Source organism: Sinohyriopsis cumingii, unplaced genomic scaffold (genome assembly GCF_028554795.1).
Source record: "Sinohyriopsis cumingii isolate HCF-2022 unplaced genomic scaffold, ASM2855479v2 utg002822l, whole genome shotgun sequence".
Lineage (NCBI taxonomy): Eukaryota > Metazoa > Mollusca > Bivalvia > Unionida > Unionidae > Sinohyriopsis > Sinohyriopsis cumingii.
Genome location: NW_028316313.1, coordinates 120862 through 137674, shown reverse-complemented (window position 1 = coordinate 137674; position 16813 = coordinate 120862). Strand labels below are relative to the sequence as shown.

The following is a 16813-nucleotide window of genomic DNA, read 5'->3' as shown; positions in this document are numbered from 1 at the left end:
ATGTTGAAGGTACCAGTAACACAAAATAGCTCAAGCTACTGTCAATAAGTGGATGATTATTTATCGCGTACTGCGTTTAACTTTCAAATCATATCAATGGCAATTAACTGTATTAAACAGCAAAGGAATATTAATGTTTCAAGAGCATATACCATGATGATATGGCAATCACAACTGTTTACTGTTTACACGGTAAACACATGAACATGTTATATGCTATATGTTTTAAAGTGTCATATTAAGAATATTGTTTATAAAAGTACGATTGTATTGGACGGTTTGGCTATAACACTTTCGCTTGTTTATATTGCAAACAAGAAATCGGACTAGAAACATCATCACAATACAAATATTTTCAAGGATTTAACAACCAGTCCTTATTGTAGTAAACATCATAGGTTTAGTTTTCAATCAAAAAAGCCTACTAAACACGCACATCAGATATAACGATACATGATTTGCATACGAATGCAATTAATGTAGACCTAGGTTGACCATTGCTCTAACTGAACAACATTATACTATGTTTGTTTGAAATTTACAGTAAAAAGAATATCTTCTATGCAGACGATCCCGGTCTAGGTGATACACATTTGATTCATCTTGTTCTAGTGTAACTGCAGTATTAAATGTTATAATTTATATACAATTCAGTTTTCTGTTACCTCTATAATGACAACCGGTGTATTGTCCTTCAGAGCATTATTAACTGTCGTCAATGTACGACTTCGTCCTCCTAGAACCATTATTAATACAAGTACTGGTAGGACATCTGCAATGAATGGTATAAGAAACACAGATTTTACATTCAACACAGCATGCTTACAGGGCATACTTTAACTTCATATATGATATGCCACGAACACGTTACTTTACATCAATCTTTGTCCTTTTCATGTAGTTGCCTCAGACTAAACGTCACGCTGCTGAAATTACAAGGTCCTGAGACGTTCCTCTGGATCGGAACGTTTGCTAGATAGAATAACCGTTAAACCAAAAAGTAATCCAAGAACGTCACAATTGTGTTCTCCAACAATATGATATCGGAAACTTTTGAGAGTGTGAGGATGTACATCTATTGGCACTGCAAGATTTTTAAAATGCTGGAATATAAGAATACATAATTTAGCGAAGGGAGTATATACAGCTCAACTCGATGGTGTAGATTTATTTTATCTGTGATATGCTATTTATAAAGGCATCATGACATCTTTATATTTTAGGAGAAATACTCAAATTGGGCATGGTGAGTTGCTGATAAGAAATACACAGAAGCAATAGATAATTATATAAGTGAAACAAATATTTGTTAAATAACTCATATTATAGTAACGATATATAATGCACAACTCAGGAGGACCTTATAGATTCTCTTAATGTTGTAATCTAGCCTATAATTGGGACCACCTTCAATGCCTATACTATATTTAGTGTATGCAAGCAATGATGCTTTTATCACCATGTATCTTCTCACTAATGATACACTGGGTGATAAAGGTGCGAATAGACCACAACGAATACAGTAAACCCTGATCCATATACTGGAAGACTTGTCTTTGCAGATGATATTAGTCTGATGGCACACACTCCAGCACATGCAGCTAAGGAGCTTATTTTCTCGAACCCAAACTAACAGCCTAGAGATACCTGCCGACCATACGAAATGCTATTGAGAATGTCGCTAAGTTCCAATACTTTGGCATCATTGTTAACAAGTCAGGAGGACAGATGAGGGTTCCAAAGGCAAGCACTCTCGGGCCACTGGAGAAACAAAACTTCAACTCCAGTGACTTCATCTGCGCTGGTTCATATGGCAGAGACCGGGAGACAAACAAACTTGAAACACCAGCTACAGATTTTCGTCACTACTTGTCTCCAACAGATCCTGTACATCAGATGGCCACATTGAATCAGGAACCAGGAATTATGGCAAATGACATTATATACATAAATATCCAACTTAAAGGAACGCAACAGGAGATGGACTGGACATACCCTATCGAGAGTCCAGCCGGACATAGCACGCCATGCCCTGGACTGGAACCCTGAAGGCAAACGCAGAAGGGAATGATCAGCCATGACTTGTGTAGAACACTCTGTACCAAATTTAAGACCATCCCCATTTGAAAGAAGGTGGAATAACAGATAGCCCTAGATAGAGAGCAGCCGTGAAGACCCGAAGTACCAGTCTGAACAAAGAGGAATGATGATGGTCTAAACATTTTAGAAACCAAGACTTTGAAATACAGCAATTCTTAAACATACAAACTCTATGTGTGAATTTATTTTTATATTTTGATAAAACATGACACAAATAATTTTAAACTATAGATGTTGCCTACATTACCAAACATTTACATTCAGCCTGGCTCATTGCATAAGATCGGAATCTTTAAACTAAGTTTTGAAATTATACTTCAGTGTTTAGGACTGAATTTGTACATTAGAACGAATGCATATCTCTTCATTATCATGACAATATAAGTATGAGATGAAATTGAATAAATATGTCCCAAAATATTATCTTTTCCTTGAAATTATTTTAACTTCCATCTCCAGAATATGTTGAACCTTTCTGCACCTAGTAAGACCGGAAGATACTAAATTCTTCTTTTTCTACGTTACATTTTTACCACTGATAATAATAATAATAATAATAATAATAATAATAATATTATTATTATTATTATTATTATTATTATTATTATTATTATTATTAAAAATAATGAGCAGTACATGCGAAAAAAGTACATTTAACTGTGATACGTATAGATAATGTGATGTCAGATGAGACCTGAATATAAGAAAAACTTTTAACTTGATTGTGAGAGTGAATTTCCCTAATCAGCCAATTTTTTTAATGAACTACAAAAATAACATTGTTTGTGATTGGTCAACAAAAAATCTAAAGCTGAAACCCAGACGTTTTAAAGTTTTCGTTGTCTGCTTACCATTCTCAGTAATGAACTTGTTTTGTATGTGATTAAGTGATGGCAGATCTGGTCATCACTCTTTACAGACAGACATTGCTTGGATGCAGGAAATTATTAAATATCAAGAAAGAGCATTACCATGTTTTTTGTCTGTTGTCATTTTGGATATTGCCTGTTCCAGTCGAACCCTGAAATCACTGATACTATCGTTCTCAGTTTCAATCTTGTGCTGGATTCCATCATCCACTAAAATATAGTGACTGTGATTTGGGTCCAGAAAGCACTCATTTGAATTTGGCTTCCCGTTGATATGGTATTTCGCAGGCTCAGATGTCCCCTATATCAAGATAAAGTATCACAAGTTATAAAAAAATCGTCCATTTGTTTAACTGATATTTTTTTCTTCTTCTGAATTTATCATTTTTATGTTATGCAGACATTAGCATGGTTGAGAAAGTGAGGGTTGACTAATTATCTAACAAAGAAGAAAAGAATTATGTTGTTTCCACAGAAAAGTCATTTTAATTGCTTATTTGAAAATGAACTTTGAAGCACACAAAACGGATTTACGGTATTTTTGTAATATATCATTTATATCATTGCATATTAATTAGAATGGCGGAATTAGGATTATGAGATACTTAGACTGAGTATCTGCAAGGTCAGTGATGTAATTCCTTGATCAAGCTCTATTTAGGGCAGTTGTAAATTAGGGATAATATAGTTATTATATTTGTGTGTAGGTGTCATTATATTCGCGTGGTCTAACCGATATTGACTGGCATCCTATACAGGGCTTGATGCCAGAGTCTGCCAGCATTGGTTCACAAACGTAGAATCGATTTAGTCATTTAAATTTGAATAAAGCAAATTTATATTCTCCTATAAAGAAAAAGTAAATGGATTAATGCAGGCGTGGAGACGTTTAGACCCATATCTTCGTCAATTAAATTAACTATATTCTGAGTATCAGCTTGTTTATGGCAGAGCAGTATGTGTGTATCTATAGGGCTTAATTATCACATCAGTACGAATTTGGCTATATAGTGCCAATGACACTAACTATTTTTAAAAATCTTCTATTTACGTTTGATAGTTTGTACAGTAAAAGTTCCCACTTTTTAACAAACATGCAACAAAGAACATAGTGAACAGACTTAATAGTTATTTTAAAAATTACATGGATAAACAACATCATATCACACATAATATCACCTCTTTGAGCTCCAGGTCCCTTCTGTTCTGAATGACTCCCCATGGTGCTATACCAATGGCAACAGCTGGTTTCCGATTTCTAGTGTTCATTGGATTCTTTCTTACTGCTTCTCCAACATTTTTCACAACACCAGCATAGGTCCCTCCAGTTATAATCCAGGCACCTGAAAGAAACGTAGTTGTGCTATGTTACGTCCCATCTATATCTTGAAAATCAAAAGGCACAAATAAAATTCCATGCAATGCTAAGTAATTGGAATTACTTTATTACCTGACAATACTATTAGTGTATCACATTAAACAGAATACAACTGTCGCCACGTCAAACCCTTTATTTGGAGGAATTAGCTGATTTAAGCAGAATACTAAGAAAGCATTCTCGAAAGAGGAAGTTCTGGTGTAACATGTATTTACTTGAGCCGATCATTGTCAGACCCTTTAGTCAGGGTTTGTCTAAAACCTATGATGCTTCTAGATCAATACTGGCCTGCACAAAGACAATTCTGGTAAAAAAATAAACTGTTAGGATATAATGGTTAATCACTTATCAACATTTAACAATGGAATATATACGTACGTTTTCGGCAATGATGTTACCGATTGAAATTTGAATTTGAAACAAATCTGATGATTGCAATTACAACTGTGCGTTGTTGCAGTGCACGTTGATTTTTACTGGAAAATCAGTTTGAACCAAGCTTATCAGCATCTGGTACAACTGACTTCTGAGCGCACGGACTCCATAACAAACTAGTCACAAGTGCCATTGATTGACATTAACACTAGTACGTTTAGCACATAATCATCCAATAATGTTACACTTGTTCAAGCAGCGGAAGGGGCCCAACTTAAAAATCATTTTGTATACTCCTACTGACAAAAGGACGGATCCTCCTGAAAATGATTATCCCTGTCAACTGATTATGGTCACCATAAATCCAGGAAAAGAATCTTCGCGACCGGACACTTTCTTCAAAATACCCGTACCCCATACCAATCAAGCGTCGAAATAAAACACTGAGATGCCTGCTCCAACCTCTGCTGCTTTTTCCAGTAACATCATTTTCAATGTATTAACATCACGTTAAAATTAATTGGAAACATTATAATGCTAATACGAATGATTGGAAAAAATTAAAGCAAATGGCTCCACAGAGGAAAGACAACTTATTATTGGCACATGCCAGTGGTGTACGTAAGCGGTGCAGACGGTCCTATTCCATATAAGTAATGAGTGTGGATGTGAGGTGAAAAACTGTAACGCACATGGTGGGTGAAGAAAAAAGACGGTGGAAAATAAAGTATGAATTCTCCTAACTGCATGCAGGAAATAAATTATCCAAGGACAAATGAAAGGCACTACAATTGTCGACAATCAATTGTGATCTTTTATTCTTAAAAAAACTATACAGTTCAAACATTTTATATAAGTTTGTTCAAAAGAATTAAACCCTTTTATAAATGCATAATTCCTTGCTCATTTGGGAGGTATGATGCAATAGGGCCTATTAAAGCCTTAAAGATTGGGTGTCACGTATTTTTGATATAATTTAAATTTGATTTAATTTGTGCTTGTTTTGATTTGATTGCTTGTGGGTTTTGCAATCTTTTTCTTTTCTTTACCTGTCAATTTAATGTAATTTTGTTAGCTCGGAATATGATATTTTCCAGAAAATTCAGTTTGACCTGAATCTTTCCATAAATGCCTAATAATAAAATAAACTGTTTCTGGCCTTGACTGAGCGTCAAATAAACAGGATTTTGTCTGAGCAACATGATTGGGTTTTATCAAGAACATACAGGGGCTACGTAATTTTTATATGTAAACATGATCACTTGTCAAGTTGTTTTCTTCTGCTGTAACCAGTTTTAAGTTTTTGAGTTACATTTTCATTTTTCAGATTCTAAAAGATTAATTCGTTTCTCTGTAAATTGTTTGTGCTCATAAAGAATTCTTAAACAAAGACATTACTTAAAAAATTAATTTGGATTTCCAAGACCGGAGGATTAATTATTGTTTTTCTACAAGGAACTGTAAACTTTTCAACATAGTACACGTTACTGTATACGACATCGACTGTCATCTTGGATTCTTCGTCGGGACTCGAACTTGAATTTAATAGAACATTTTATTATTTGGACTTCAAAATATTATTCTTGGATTATTCTTGGATTATCTTTCGATTTGATTCTTTTCTAATATTTTTTTTTCATTTTTAAAATATTTTAACAGGGAAATAAATTATCCTATTTTTGAAATCTTGTTCCTTTCACTCTTTCCGGTGTTACTGCTTATTCGAGCCTAAACACGTAACATAAGAGGGGAAATAATTCATGTTTCCTTAAACCCTATCTTATGCACCTTCTGCATGAACGTGCTTTAGGTAGGTTGGCCGATTTTATGATTTACTTCTAATGTTCTCGTTATATATATATAGATATGCCAGTCTGTCATTTTTATTTTATCTTTCATTTTTGTTTAATTTAATTTTGTATCTATTGTAAATATATTTTATACTTATTTTTTATTTTTAACTGTAATGGAGAGGGGGTGAGAAATAAGGCTGATCAAGGCTTTTCTGTTCATAATTGAGTGCTTCTTACTGGCAATAATGAAAAATTTCAAAAGAGTTTTTCTTAAATTCGGCATGGGAGTCACCATAAACTACAAGATATGTACCATTTTTTAACATCATGTTTTGTTGGCTAATGTATTTCCTTTTCACAACTCTATTTCTTAAAATGTATGATACAGATATAGACATACGGAAGTGTATTAGAGGAGTTAATGATACAAGCCAAGCACATCAAATATTTGTATGCTGTAACCAAAACATTGGAAGTTTTATGACATTTAATACGATTTACCAACGAAGTTTGAGGGCACCTGAACTTGATAATATGATTTCACGATATATTAGAGGATATTTAAAGCATTAATATGTTGATAGGCAAAATGTATAATACGATTTGACAATCATATTCAAGGATACATGTATTCCTAATATTTAACATAACTTAAATTCTAGGATATCTGAAAAGAATTATAATCTTGAATTGTTTATAAGTGGGATTGGCTACCATATTGAATTTGGACTTTAAAGACCATCTTTAAGCTATTTTAGTGTCTGAAAATGAGATTATTTTGATTTTCCGAGGGAACCATTCTAAGTTTACAGACGCCTGTGGCAATCAACATGAGCCGTTTCCCACATAAAATAGATTGTGGCCTACTATCAATATGCAAATGTTTCAATAATTGTCTTTAGCAACTATTTAATAAACAGGTGCCCTGGGAACCCTATATCACCTGGTTTTTCAGTGCTACCACTACCACTACTCATCTCTTCCTTATTTGCTTTTTTCAACAAAGTGACAGAAAAGCTTAATGGCCTAGCAAACATTTTTTATTTGGCTTGATGACTTATGCCGGTTCTCTTGTATTATATTACCGCAACCCCAACCAAACCACACTGATGAATGTTAATGTTCTCGCCAATGCATTTTATGTCAGATAATTAAACAAATCAAAAGGATTATGAGACGAATGTTTGTGTAATATCATGTTACAATGTATAGGACAAGTATGAAATAATCTTAAACAAGATGTTAAATACAAACCCATGTTGTGTGCTGCTTTCATCAGGCCACTTTCAAACGCTAATTGTACACGTGTGTCCATCTTGAAGTCTTCTTCATCACCAGTCACAGAAATGATCACGTTTGGCTCTTCCATTCCCCACATTTTCATCATTGTCATCATCTTTGGCATTTCAGTTTTTATGTCAACACGGACAAACTGCGAAATTGAAAATAATATAGCATATGTTGACTTTTTGTGTTTGATTGTTTATATGTCGAACTAATTATAATTTTACAGCCTTGTTCAAGTATGTTAAACTATAAACCTCCAATAGGTGGCTATCTCTTATTACTGTGAAATCTAGCTGGAAATAAATAAATAATACGGCTAAAATTACGCACATAGTTATCATTTGAATAGGCTGATTACCATTATGATACAAGTTTACTTACAAATCAGTACTTTGTTAGATAATAATTGCTTGATTGGTGCAAAAGATAGCATTTCATTTGTTACATATATATATATATATATATATATATATATATATATATATATATATATATATATATATATATATATATATATATATATATATATATATATATATATATATATATATATATTTGCCAAATAACAAATGATGTTTTGCATCAGTTAGTGAAATAATGGGCTATGAATGCCTACATGGCCATTGTGTCTTGTACCACAGTCATGTACACAATTAACCTGATTCTACACAAGGTCAATTACAAATTACAATTAAACATAACACATGATTAAAAACTAGCAAACAATAAAATTTAAATATGCGTAACTATATATATATATATATATATATATATATATATATATATATATATATATATATATATATACATATATATATATATATATATATATATATATATATATATATATATATATATATGTGTGTGTGTGTGTGTGTGTGACTTAAAATGGATAATTATATTAAAGTACCAGAGTAGTTCCAAGAAATACTAATTGTGACCTAGGTCAAATACAGTGTTTTATAATTTTGTATACTAGAACAATTATTAATCCATGCGTTAACATTTGAAGCAGACATCATTAGTACTGTTGCGCTCAATTATTGATTTGGTTGGAATTGTTTTTAAAAAATACTATTCTGTGGAATACCAATGTTCTTAAGAATATTCTTGGAAAAAATCATGAAGATGGAATTATACTGCATTCAGACATCGTGGATCATATTCAGATTCATCAAAAGACTGTTGGTACATCATCAGACCACAGTCCAAAGGTATATCAATACATTTAAGACTACAGGCATATCAACACAGTGTTGGATCTCTTTTTGGAACAGCACTAAAACGTAATCAGAACGTTATTCATTAGGACTTTTGATAGAACTTTGTGGACTATTTGGAATTTATTTCACAATGCTTTAAGTTCTTTTTAAAATTTTAAGACAAAATATTGTTTGTTGAAATTTTCAAAAGCTGTAATCTTCATATAAATACACATATGACCTGTATTTTAGAGAACAAGGTTTTAATTGTATACATAATTTTGCAAGTGTGTCATGTCGCAATTGCGGCGAGAGAGATCAACTGGTATACAGTCAATCTTACTTTTCTTTCAATATTTGCTACATCATCATCAAACTGAATCTTCCCAAAGGCATTAGTAGGTACAGGCACTGTGTCCATATCAACATTCCATTCTTCGTTAGCTCTAGCAGTTTGAATGGTGTCATGGTCCTTTTTGAGAGTCCCACACTTACAAATTCTGCAACAAAGAAGTACACATTGTGCATTGTGGCACGATAAGGTAGCATGCAGTGTTGATTAATAAAGATAACTTAATATCCCTCTACAATGTATTAATATGCTTTAAGATCACATTTGAAAATATTTGATATATAGTGCCTATTAAAATAAAATTATAAAACTGAAATGTTGAAAGAATTGCAGAAGAACTTTAGGAACATAAATCCTTCAAATTTCATTCACAATTGAAATAAAACAAGATAAAACAAAATATATAAAATCTACGTAACAATGCATTCTCTAAAACTATTAGAATGTAGGGTTTTATTTCATTATATAAAAACACACTGCGAACGATTTTCGCGCTAAGTACAACATCATACAGTTTCTAGGACAATTTATCAAAAAAAAAATAAGGTGGTAGTTGTTTCATAGACAACACCACGTGTTTTTCCCCGAGTGGGAGGAAAGAACGAACTTGATACGGCATTGAAAGATCAAGGCCATCTTTCTGTCTGCATTCCAGATATAGATTTACTCTGTAGCTTTGAATTTGACTACAGTGATGCATGGGACATAGGAATGGATTAAGTCTACAGTCACATGCAAGTGGAGCCTTTCCTTAAATGTCAAACGTAAAGTCACACTTCACTCGACTTACAGAATAGACACTTAACTTCCAAACACATTTCGAGGTATACTTCACAGATTAACAGTAATTATAGATATTAAAGTTTATACAAACGCTTACTGATCTCAATGCATTCAGGCTCACTATTGTCATGTTTTCGTTTAGTAAAGACAATATTGATGCATTGAACATAAAGTGATAAGTTTTGCATAAGTGATTCCGTAGAGATCGAAGATTCTGCTTCTTTCTAACCTTTACAGAAACACGTAATATAATGCAAACAAAATTTAATTTTCTCATTATTCAAAATGTGCATGAACTTAATTATGCCAATGCTGAGTCCATACAGATGACACATTTTAAAAATAAAAAAGCTCATTATATTGCAGGACACTTTCTGAAGTTAATTGTGCAGAATCCGTCTACCCTTGTAAAACCATAAATATGTTCTTCACAAAATACATACTTTATTGTGGAAATCATCTCCATTCTGAGGTTTAACTATATACAGCTGCTTCGGATAATGGCCACATCTTGATAAGGATACGATTTAACGGATTCATGGAGTACTTTTGTATTGATATGTTTGGCAGGTGCATGTAACCAACTGGCTAAATGGATTCGCAAATAAAAATGTCTTTAGATATAGATAAAAACATACTATAGTATACAATTCAATTGTCTGATATCAGTATCCTATTCAATTCCTACAGTTTGATTAATTAAAATGCTGACGTCCTAAATGCCCACTACAATTATAATCCAATCATTGGAACTTTCATTGATCAGACTACTAAAGGATCGTATGTCTGCCTAACAGCATACTTACATATTAAGCAATGCAGATATTAAAACAAAAATGAAAAACACCATCAAAGATAGCAGCAACAACAACAAAACATTTTACAAATTTGTTGAACCATTACGAAATGATCATGGCTGCGCTACTTTATAGATTCACCGGAACAAAAAGATATCCTACATGTAAGGTATGTATTGGGGAGCAAACTCAGAAGAGAATTTAGTTTATCTGTTTTAATAGCAGATCCATATCAGTATAACTGTCAAGGATGACATTATTGTATGAATAGATGATCAATATACATGCACAAATCCACGACAATGTATGTATGTATGTATGTATGTATGTATGTATGTATGTATGTATGTATGTATGACTGACTGACTGACTGACTGACTTTATTTCCTCTTTAAAAAGAGATTACATCAGAATAAACAAACTCATGATAATACAAGATCATAAAATAAAACAGAAAATTGACAAAAATACAAAAGTAAAACTGTGTCAGCTACCGTATTGACAAAACGAAATATCTCAATGCCTGCAATTATGCAAATCTGCAGTCATTTGGCGGAGCAAGGCACTAATCTTTTAACAGTTGCTTGATGATGATAATATTTCGAAAAGTTAATACGTCTATAGTGTTATGTGCTTAACATTAAGTTCGAGATAGTAACGAAAATGAAATGAAAAACTTATAACAGTGTAATTCTATATGTAGTTTTTTTTACTTCATATGACGCATGTATTTATGCATATATATACTTGTTTGCGCGTATGCGTGCGTGCATGCATTTATCTATGACTGACTGTCTAAATGACTTAGTTACCTCTTCAACAAAGAGTATATCAGGTTGCTAAGATACATATTATACATATCATAGGATTATGAGACACATCATAGACGAGAACGCAAGCATGATATATACATCGTCAACTAATGCATTTACAAAATGAGATATATAAATACAGAAAACCATATAGAAATCTCTTGGAAATAAACATAAACAAATACATAAACAAATACATAAACACACACACAAACAGCTGTCATACAACAAAATTTGCGGATTTGACAAGAAGACTTTGGCCTTTAATTGTTTATATTTAATGTTAATTTACTACTTAATTTTAATATCATTTTAGGGCATGTTAGCTGATAGTAGGGCACACATTTTATTGTAGAATGAAGCTATGCTGTTTGCGGTCACCAACATGAGCCTATCTGATACGTCATCGTCAATAGACGACATGCAGTCAACCCTGCTTCCAAGAAGTGTCTCCAACAATATATCGTCTTCTTGATTGAATAAGTTAACCCCGTCTCTCACTTCTAAAGAGTCAATCACTCTCTCAAAGAAAACGTTTCGTTCCTCAAGCAGCATTTCGCAGCCTAAAATAAGATGTTTCGCTCTGTCGTCAGTCTCTTTTCCACAGAGTTTGCATACCATAACTTTACCAACAGGCATGATATATAGTTTCATTACTTCAGAGAGAGGCCATAACATGGATGGAAATTTACGCCCAAGAAACCATATATTACTTGGTTTTAAGTCCAAATGAATGTTTCTGAAGTGAATTAAATCATCCCTTAGTTCCATATTTGCTCTCCAGGTAGTTTCTTCATGGATTTGGATAATATCAATAATATGTCGATTCCAGATGAGTTTTTCTTCAGTTTGTACTCTTTCTGCATAGTCTAAAAGAACACTTCCCATACCATATTTCTTAGTTATTTTGTCAATATCAGGTATAAATCCCGTCTGTTTTAGCGGGTTGTTCAGATATTGACATAGGCGCATAATGAAAATCTTTTTCCAGATAAAAGTCCAATCGCCCTTACACAATCGGTTGAAAAAGAGAAATTTAATCCTATCTATGTATGCTTCCATTGATCAGAGTCCTAAGGTACTACTCGTTGCCTTCGTAGGCGAATATTTATCGAAAGCTTGCATACGTCGCGCTGCATATCTCTGGCATAACTCAAGTTCTTCTATATTCGAGTTTGTGATACCTGACCATAGTTCACATCCATATAGGACCGAGGGTAGAATAATTCTTTTCCAAATCTTCAGACTTGTTAGAGGGTTCATTCCTCCATCTTTGATACCAATAAAATATAAAGAGTTTAACAAGTGTTTGCCTTTATCACATGCTTCTTTTATCGCATCGTTTGGTTTTAAGTTGTATTTTAGAGGTATGCCGGCATACGTCTTACTTTTGACTGCCGGAATTGGAGATTTGTCGAGCATAAAGGAAGGTATACCAGTCGTTCTTTTGTTAGTAAACAAGATGGTGCAACTTTTATCTGCATTATATCTTAATCTCCACCTTTTCGCATAGTCGGAAATTGTATCAAGCAGCTGTTGCATTGAATGATGCGAGTTAGACATTACAGTTGTGTCATCTGCAAATAAGACACAAGGCAGGTGGAGATCAACAAGATTTAGACCTCGCAAAGTGTGATCTAACTCCGTGATCAAATCATCTATCATTACAAGAAAGAACCAGGCAGACAAGATACGGCCCTGTCCTACACCCTGCCTAATATCGAAGCGTTTGGACAGCTTGTCCGCATATAAAACAGAGCTTGTTACTCTCTCAAACGAATCTTTCATGATGCGCCAGGTCTTCCCTTTGATGCCAAGTCTGTACAACTTGTAGAATAACCCGTTATGCCAAACTGTGTTGAAGGCTTTAGCATTATCAAGAAATGTAGCATAGACAGGAGTATTTTTATCCAAATAGTAGCATATAGATTCTTTGATACAGAACGCTGCAGTGATACTACCGCAATTATTTCCAAAACCATGTTGCAACGGATTTGGAAAAGAAATCTGCTTAGAAAATATAAGTAGTCTACTATATATAATTTGTTCTAGAACTTTCTGAAGCACTGGAATTATAGTTATATCGCGGTAATTATTCATATCTAATTTGTTCTTTCCCCCTCCTTTGAATATTGGTATAACCAAACCTTGTTTAAAGTGGCACGGGTACTTCTCGGCCTCGTACACTTTTGTGAATATAATTTCAAGTAATTGTACACTGCTTGGAGGGTCCGCAAACAGTAAATGCTCAGCAACAGTACCGTCGTGGCCACATGCCTTATCTTTATTGACAGAGCTAATTGCACTACTGATTTCGTCTCTAGTGGGAATTTTATCAACAAGTTCATCAAAGTTTGAATAGGTTTCTTTAGTTTGTTTTCTGACCTCTGCTAAGACCATCTGGTAATGATTTTCATCGTACAGATAAGTATTGTCAGGCAGTGATAAACTGGAAAAACGATTTGCCCATAACTCTCTAACAGAGTCGTGATCGCGTACGATTTTTCCGTTTGATTCGATTTCGTGAATGTAATCGCGTTTATTTCTTTTATTCCGTATAAACTTATAGAAAGTAGAAATATCGAGCTCTGCAGCCTTTTCAAGCTCATTAAATTGTTCTCTATCGTATATTTCTTTAGCTTTCAATAATTCTTTTGCAAACAATTTCTTCGCTTTCTTATAGTTCGCATATGATATATATTCCCAGCCTCTTGGCCTACCATTAGAAATCCATACCCTGCGTTTCAGCCGCATTTCCGTGTGAAACTTTTTTACGTTTAATAGTTTCCAGTAGGGGTTAGCATATGGGCAAAACCTCTTTATGGGAAGAAACTTAGAAGCTGCTTCATGTAAAATCTTTACCGTGTCTTGAATAATAATTTCAATATCGACGTTCGTCGCTAGTTCTGCTTTATGCATTTGCGCTAACAATTCATTGCGTGTTGCTTCCTTATATCTGTTTATTTGTTCTGCTGAGGCTTTCTTCCAATTTATGGAATGAATGATATGCTCGTCAGCCATTGGTGCCTTATGTACTAAAGGTGTGACCAACTCTATTTTTACAGGAAGATGATCTGAAATGTTCAAAGGATGATCATCTATTATTTCTGCCTTAACCACTAAATCGAATTTACTTTTTTGCAATAGTATATGGTCTATCAAAGATTTTGATTTGCCATCAGTTGAGAAAAAAGTAAAATCTGGCCCTTCACAAATGGATTGACAGATATTAAATGTCTATTGCTCAGAAACTTTTCCAGAATAGTGCCTCTAGCGTTTGATGTTAAACAATTTGCTTTGGAGCTAAACAGTGAACTTAGCTGACCATTGAAGTCTCCGGCAAGTACGGGAATGCCTTCTTTGCAGAAAATATCAAACTGATCCTTTAGTTCTTCTATTGTTTCGGAGTAACTTGCAATAGGAAAATTAGTTGATGGCAAAAGTGCTCCGAAATATAAAATATTTAAGTCTATCATTACATTTTACCTCTATCCCTAAAACTCTGTCACTGCCAGCGCTCGACAAGGGATTAACGCGGAGTGATTTCCTATAAAGGATTGCTATTCCCCCGAACCCAGTATGCCTTAGCCTTTCTTCGAAATTTACTGCTAGTCTTTTGTCAGAGCGTGCGAATGATTTAAAATCTGGATGTATATTATCTAGGAAACTGAGCTGCTCCGGGAGAAGCCAATGCTCAGTAAGTACAGCAACATCTACCTCATTTAGCAAAGAATACAAGTAAGGCGACCCGTACATGACTCCTTTTACGTTCCACGTCAACAAACGAAATGTATGACTAGACATTAGTTGACTTAACGAAAAAAAGATTTTCAACACAAGTATTGCAAAGACTATATAGCAATTTACCATAATATATGTATTTTACTTACTGCTCCTTTATTTATTTACGCCAGTACTGCTGGGTGTCCTTATCACCATAATCCTCATACCATTCTCTTGCCCATACAAAATTTGGTCATAAACCTTCCTCTAAAACTTTCTCAAAGTCTAACTTATCTACCGTGATTAAAACAGTAAAAGTGTCCTTTCCTCCTTTTACTCGCCAATGCTTTAATATTTGAGAGTCAATTACTTCTACTCCTTTAATTTTAGCGTGTTTTTTAATACAGGTTCTCATCTCTTCTCTTGTTCTATCAACTGGTATTCTTGACATTAGAACTCGACGTTCATAAGAGTTCCTCATTCGTTTATGTGGTCTGCAGTTTCTGTTGGTTGTGATAACTAAAATCGGTTTGTTTACTTTATCAGTGTCCTTCAATGAGGTGCCCGGATTGTTTGCTAATGGTGACCTTCTCTCCCTATCGTTGTTCCTTGTGTGTACTCGTGCCGAGTATTTCTGATCTTGGTGATAATCACGTACACCGTTATCTTTAACTAATGTATGTTCTTCGTTGGAGGTATTGAGTATGGTGGACAGTGTTAACGTCACTCCTTCCCTTGAGTCAGTTGACTTGGCCGTATATTCCGTTTGATCCGATAAATGCTTCCGCCGTTTGATATAATCAGAGTCCAGAGCATTTATCGCTGTAGCCCTCTTTTCCGTTTGTGTTTCATTTGAATGATTGCCCATACGCACTATATCAGCTAGTAATGTCTGAGTTTCTGCCTCACATTTTGAAGTTACATTTTCTTTAGCCTTGTTATATACTTTATCACCGAGCAATTGGTGTAGAAACAGCTGGTGAGCATTTATAGTTTCCAGCTGGTTATTCTTCTCCTTGAGTGAGATTCTCAAGGCCAGGTTGTCTTGTGATAACTTCTTCTCTTCCTCTTTGCATCTTCCTAATTCTGATTGTAACCTAGTCGAGTTAACATCTCTACTGAGCAGTTCTTTACGTATCTTGTCAAGCTCAGTTTTCAATTCATTTCTAATGTCATCTTTCATTTGTTGAATACTGCTTTGTATAAAATGTTTTAGGTCTATTATCTTGTATAAGTTCTCTGTTGTTATTGAACTGTCATTTTTATCATTTGATAGTGAAGATACTGAATTGTGATCTGATAACGTTATCACCTGTTCTGGTTTTGGTTCAGATCGCTGAGA

General features: G+C 33.9%; 1 protein-coding gene across 1 annotated transcript in view; it reads right to left on the bottom strand.

Annotated features, from left to right (window-relative positions):
- The window catches only part of LOC149770033 (transient receptor potential cation channel subfamily M member-like 2), a 48240-nt gene that overhangs the window by 2363 nt on the left and 29064 nt on the right, over positions 1–16813 (bottom strand). Inside the window, exons 4-8 of the mRNA XM_089949500.1 lie at positions 9348–9504; positions 7770–7947; positions 4149–4312; positions 3072–3270; positions 666–772 (exon numbers count right to left, since the gene is read on the bottom strand). Of these exons, the coding sequence (XP_089805626.1) occupies positions 666–772; positions 3072–3270; positions 4149–4312; positions 7770–7947; positions 9348–9504 (805 nt within the window). The remainder of the gene's footprint in view (positions 1–665; positions 773–3071; positions 3271–4148; positions 4313–7769; positions 7948–9347; positions 9505–16813) is intronic.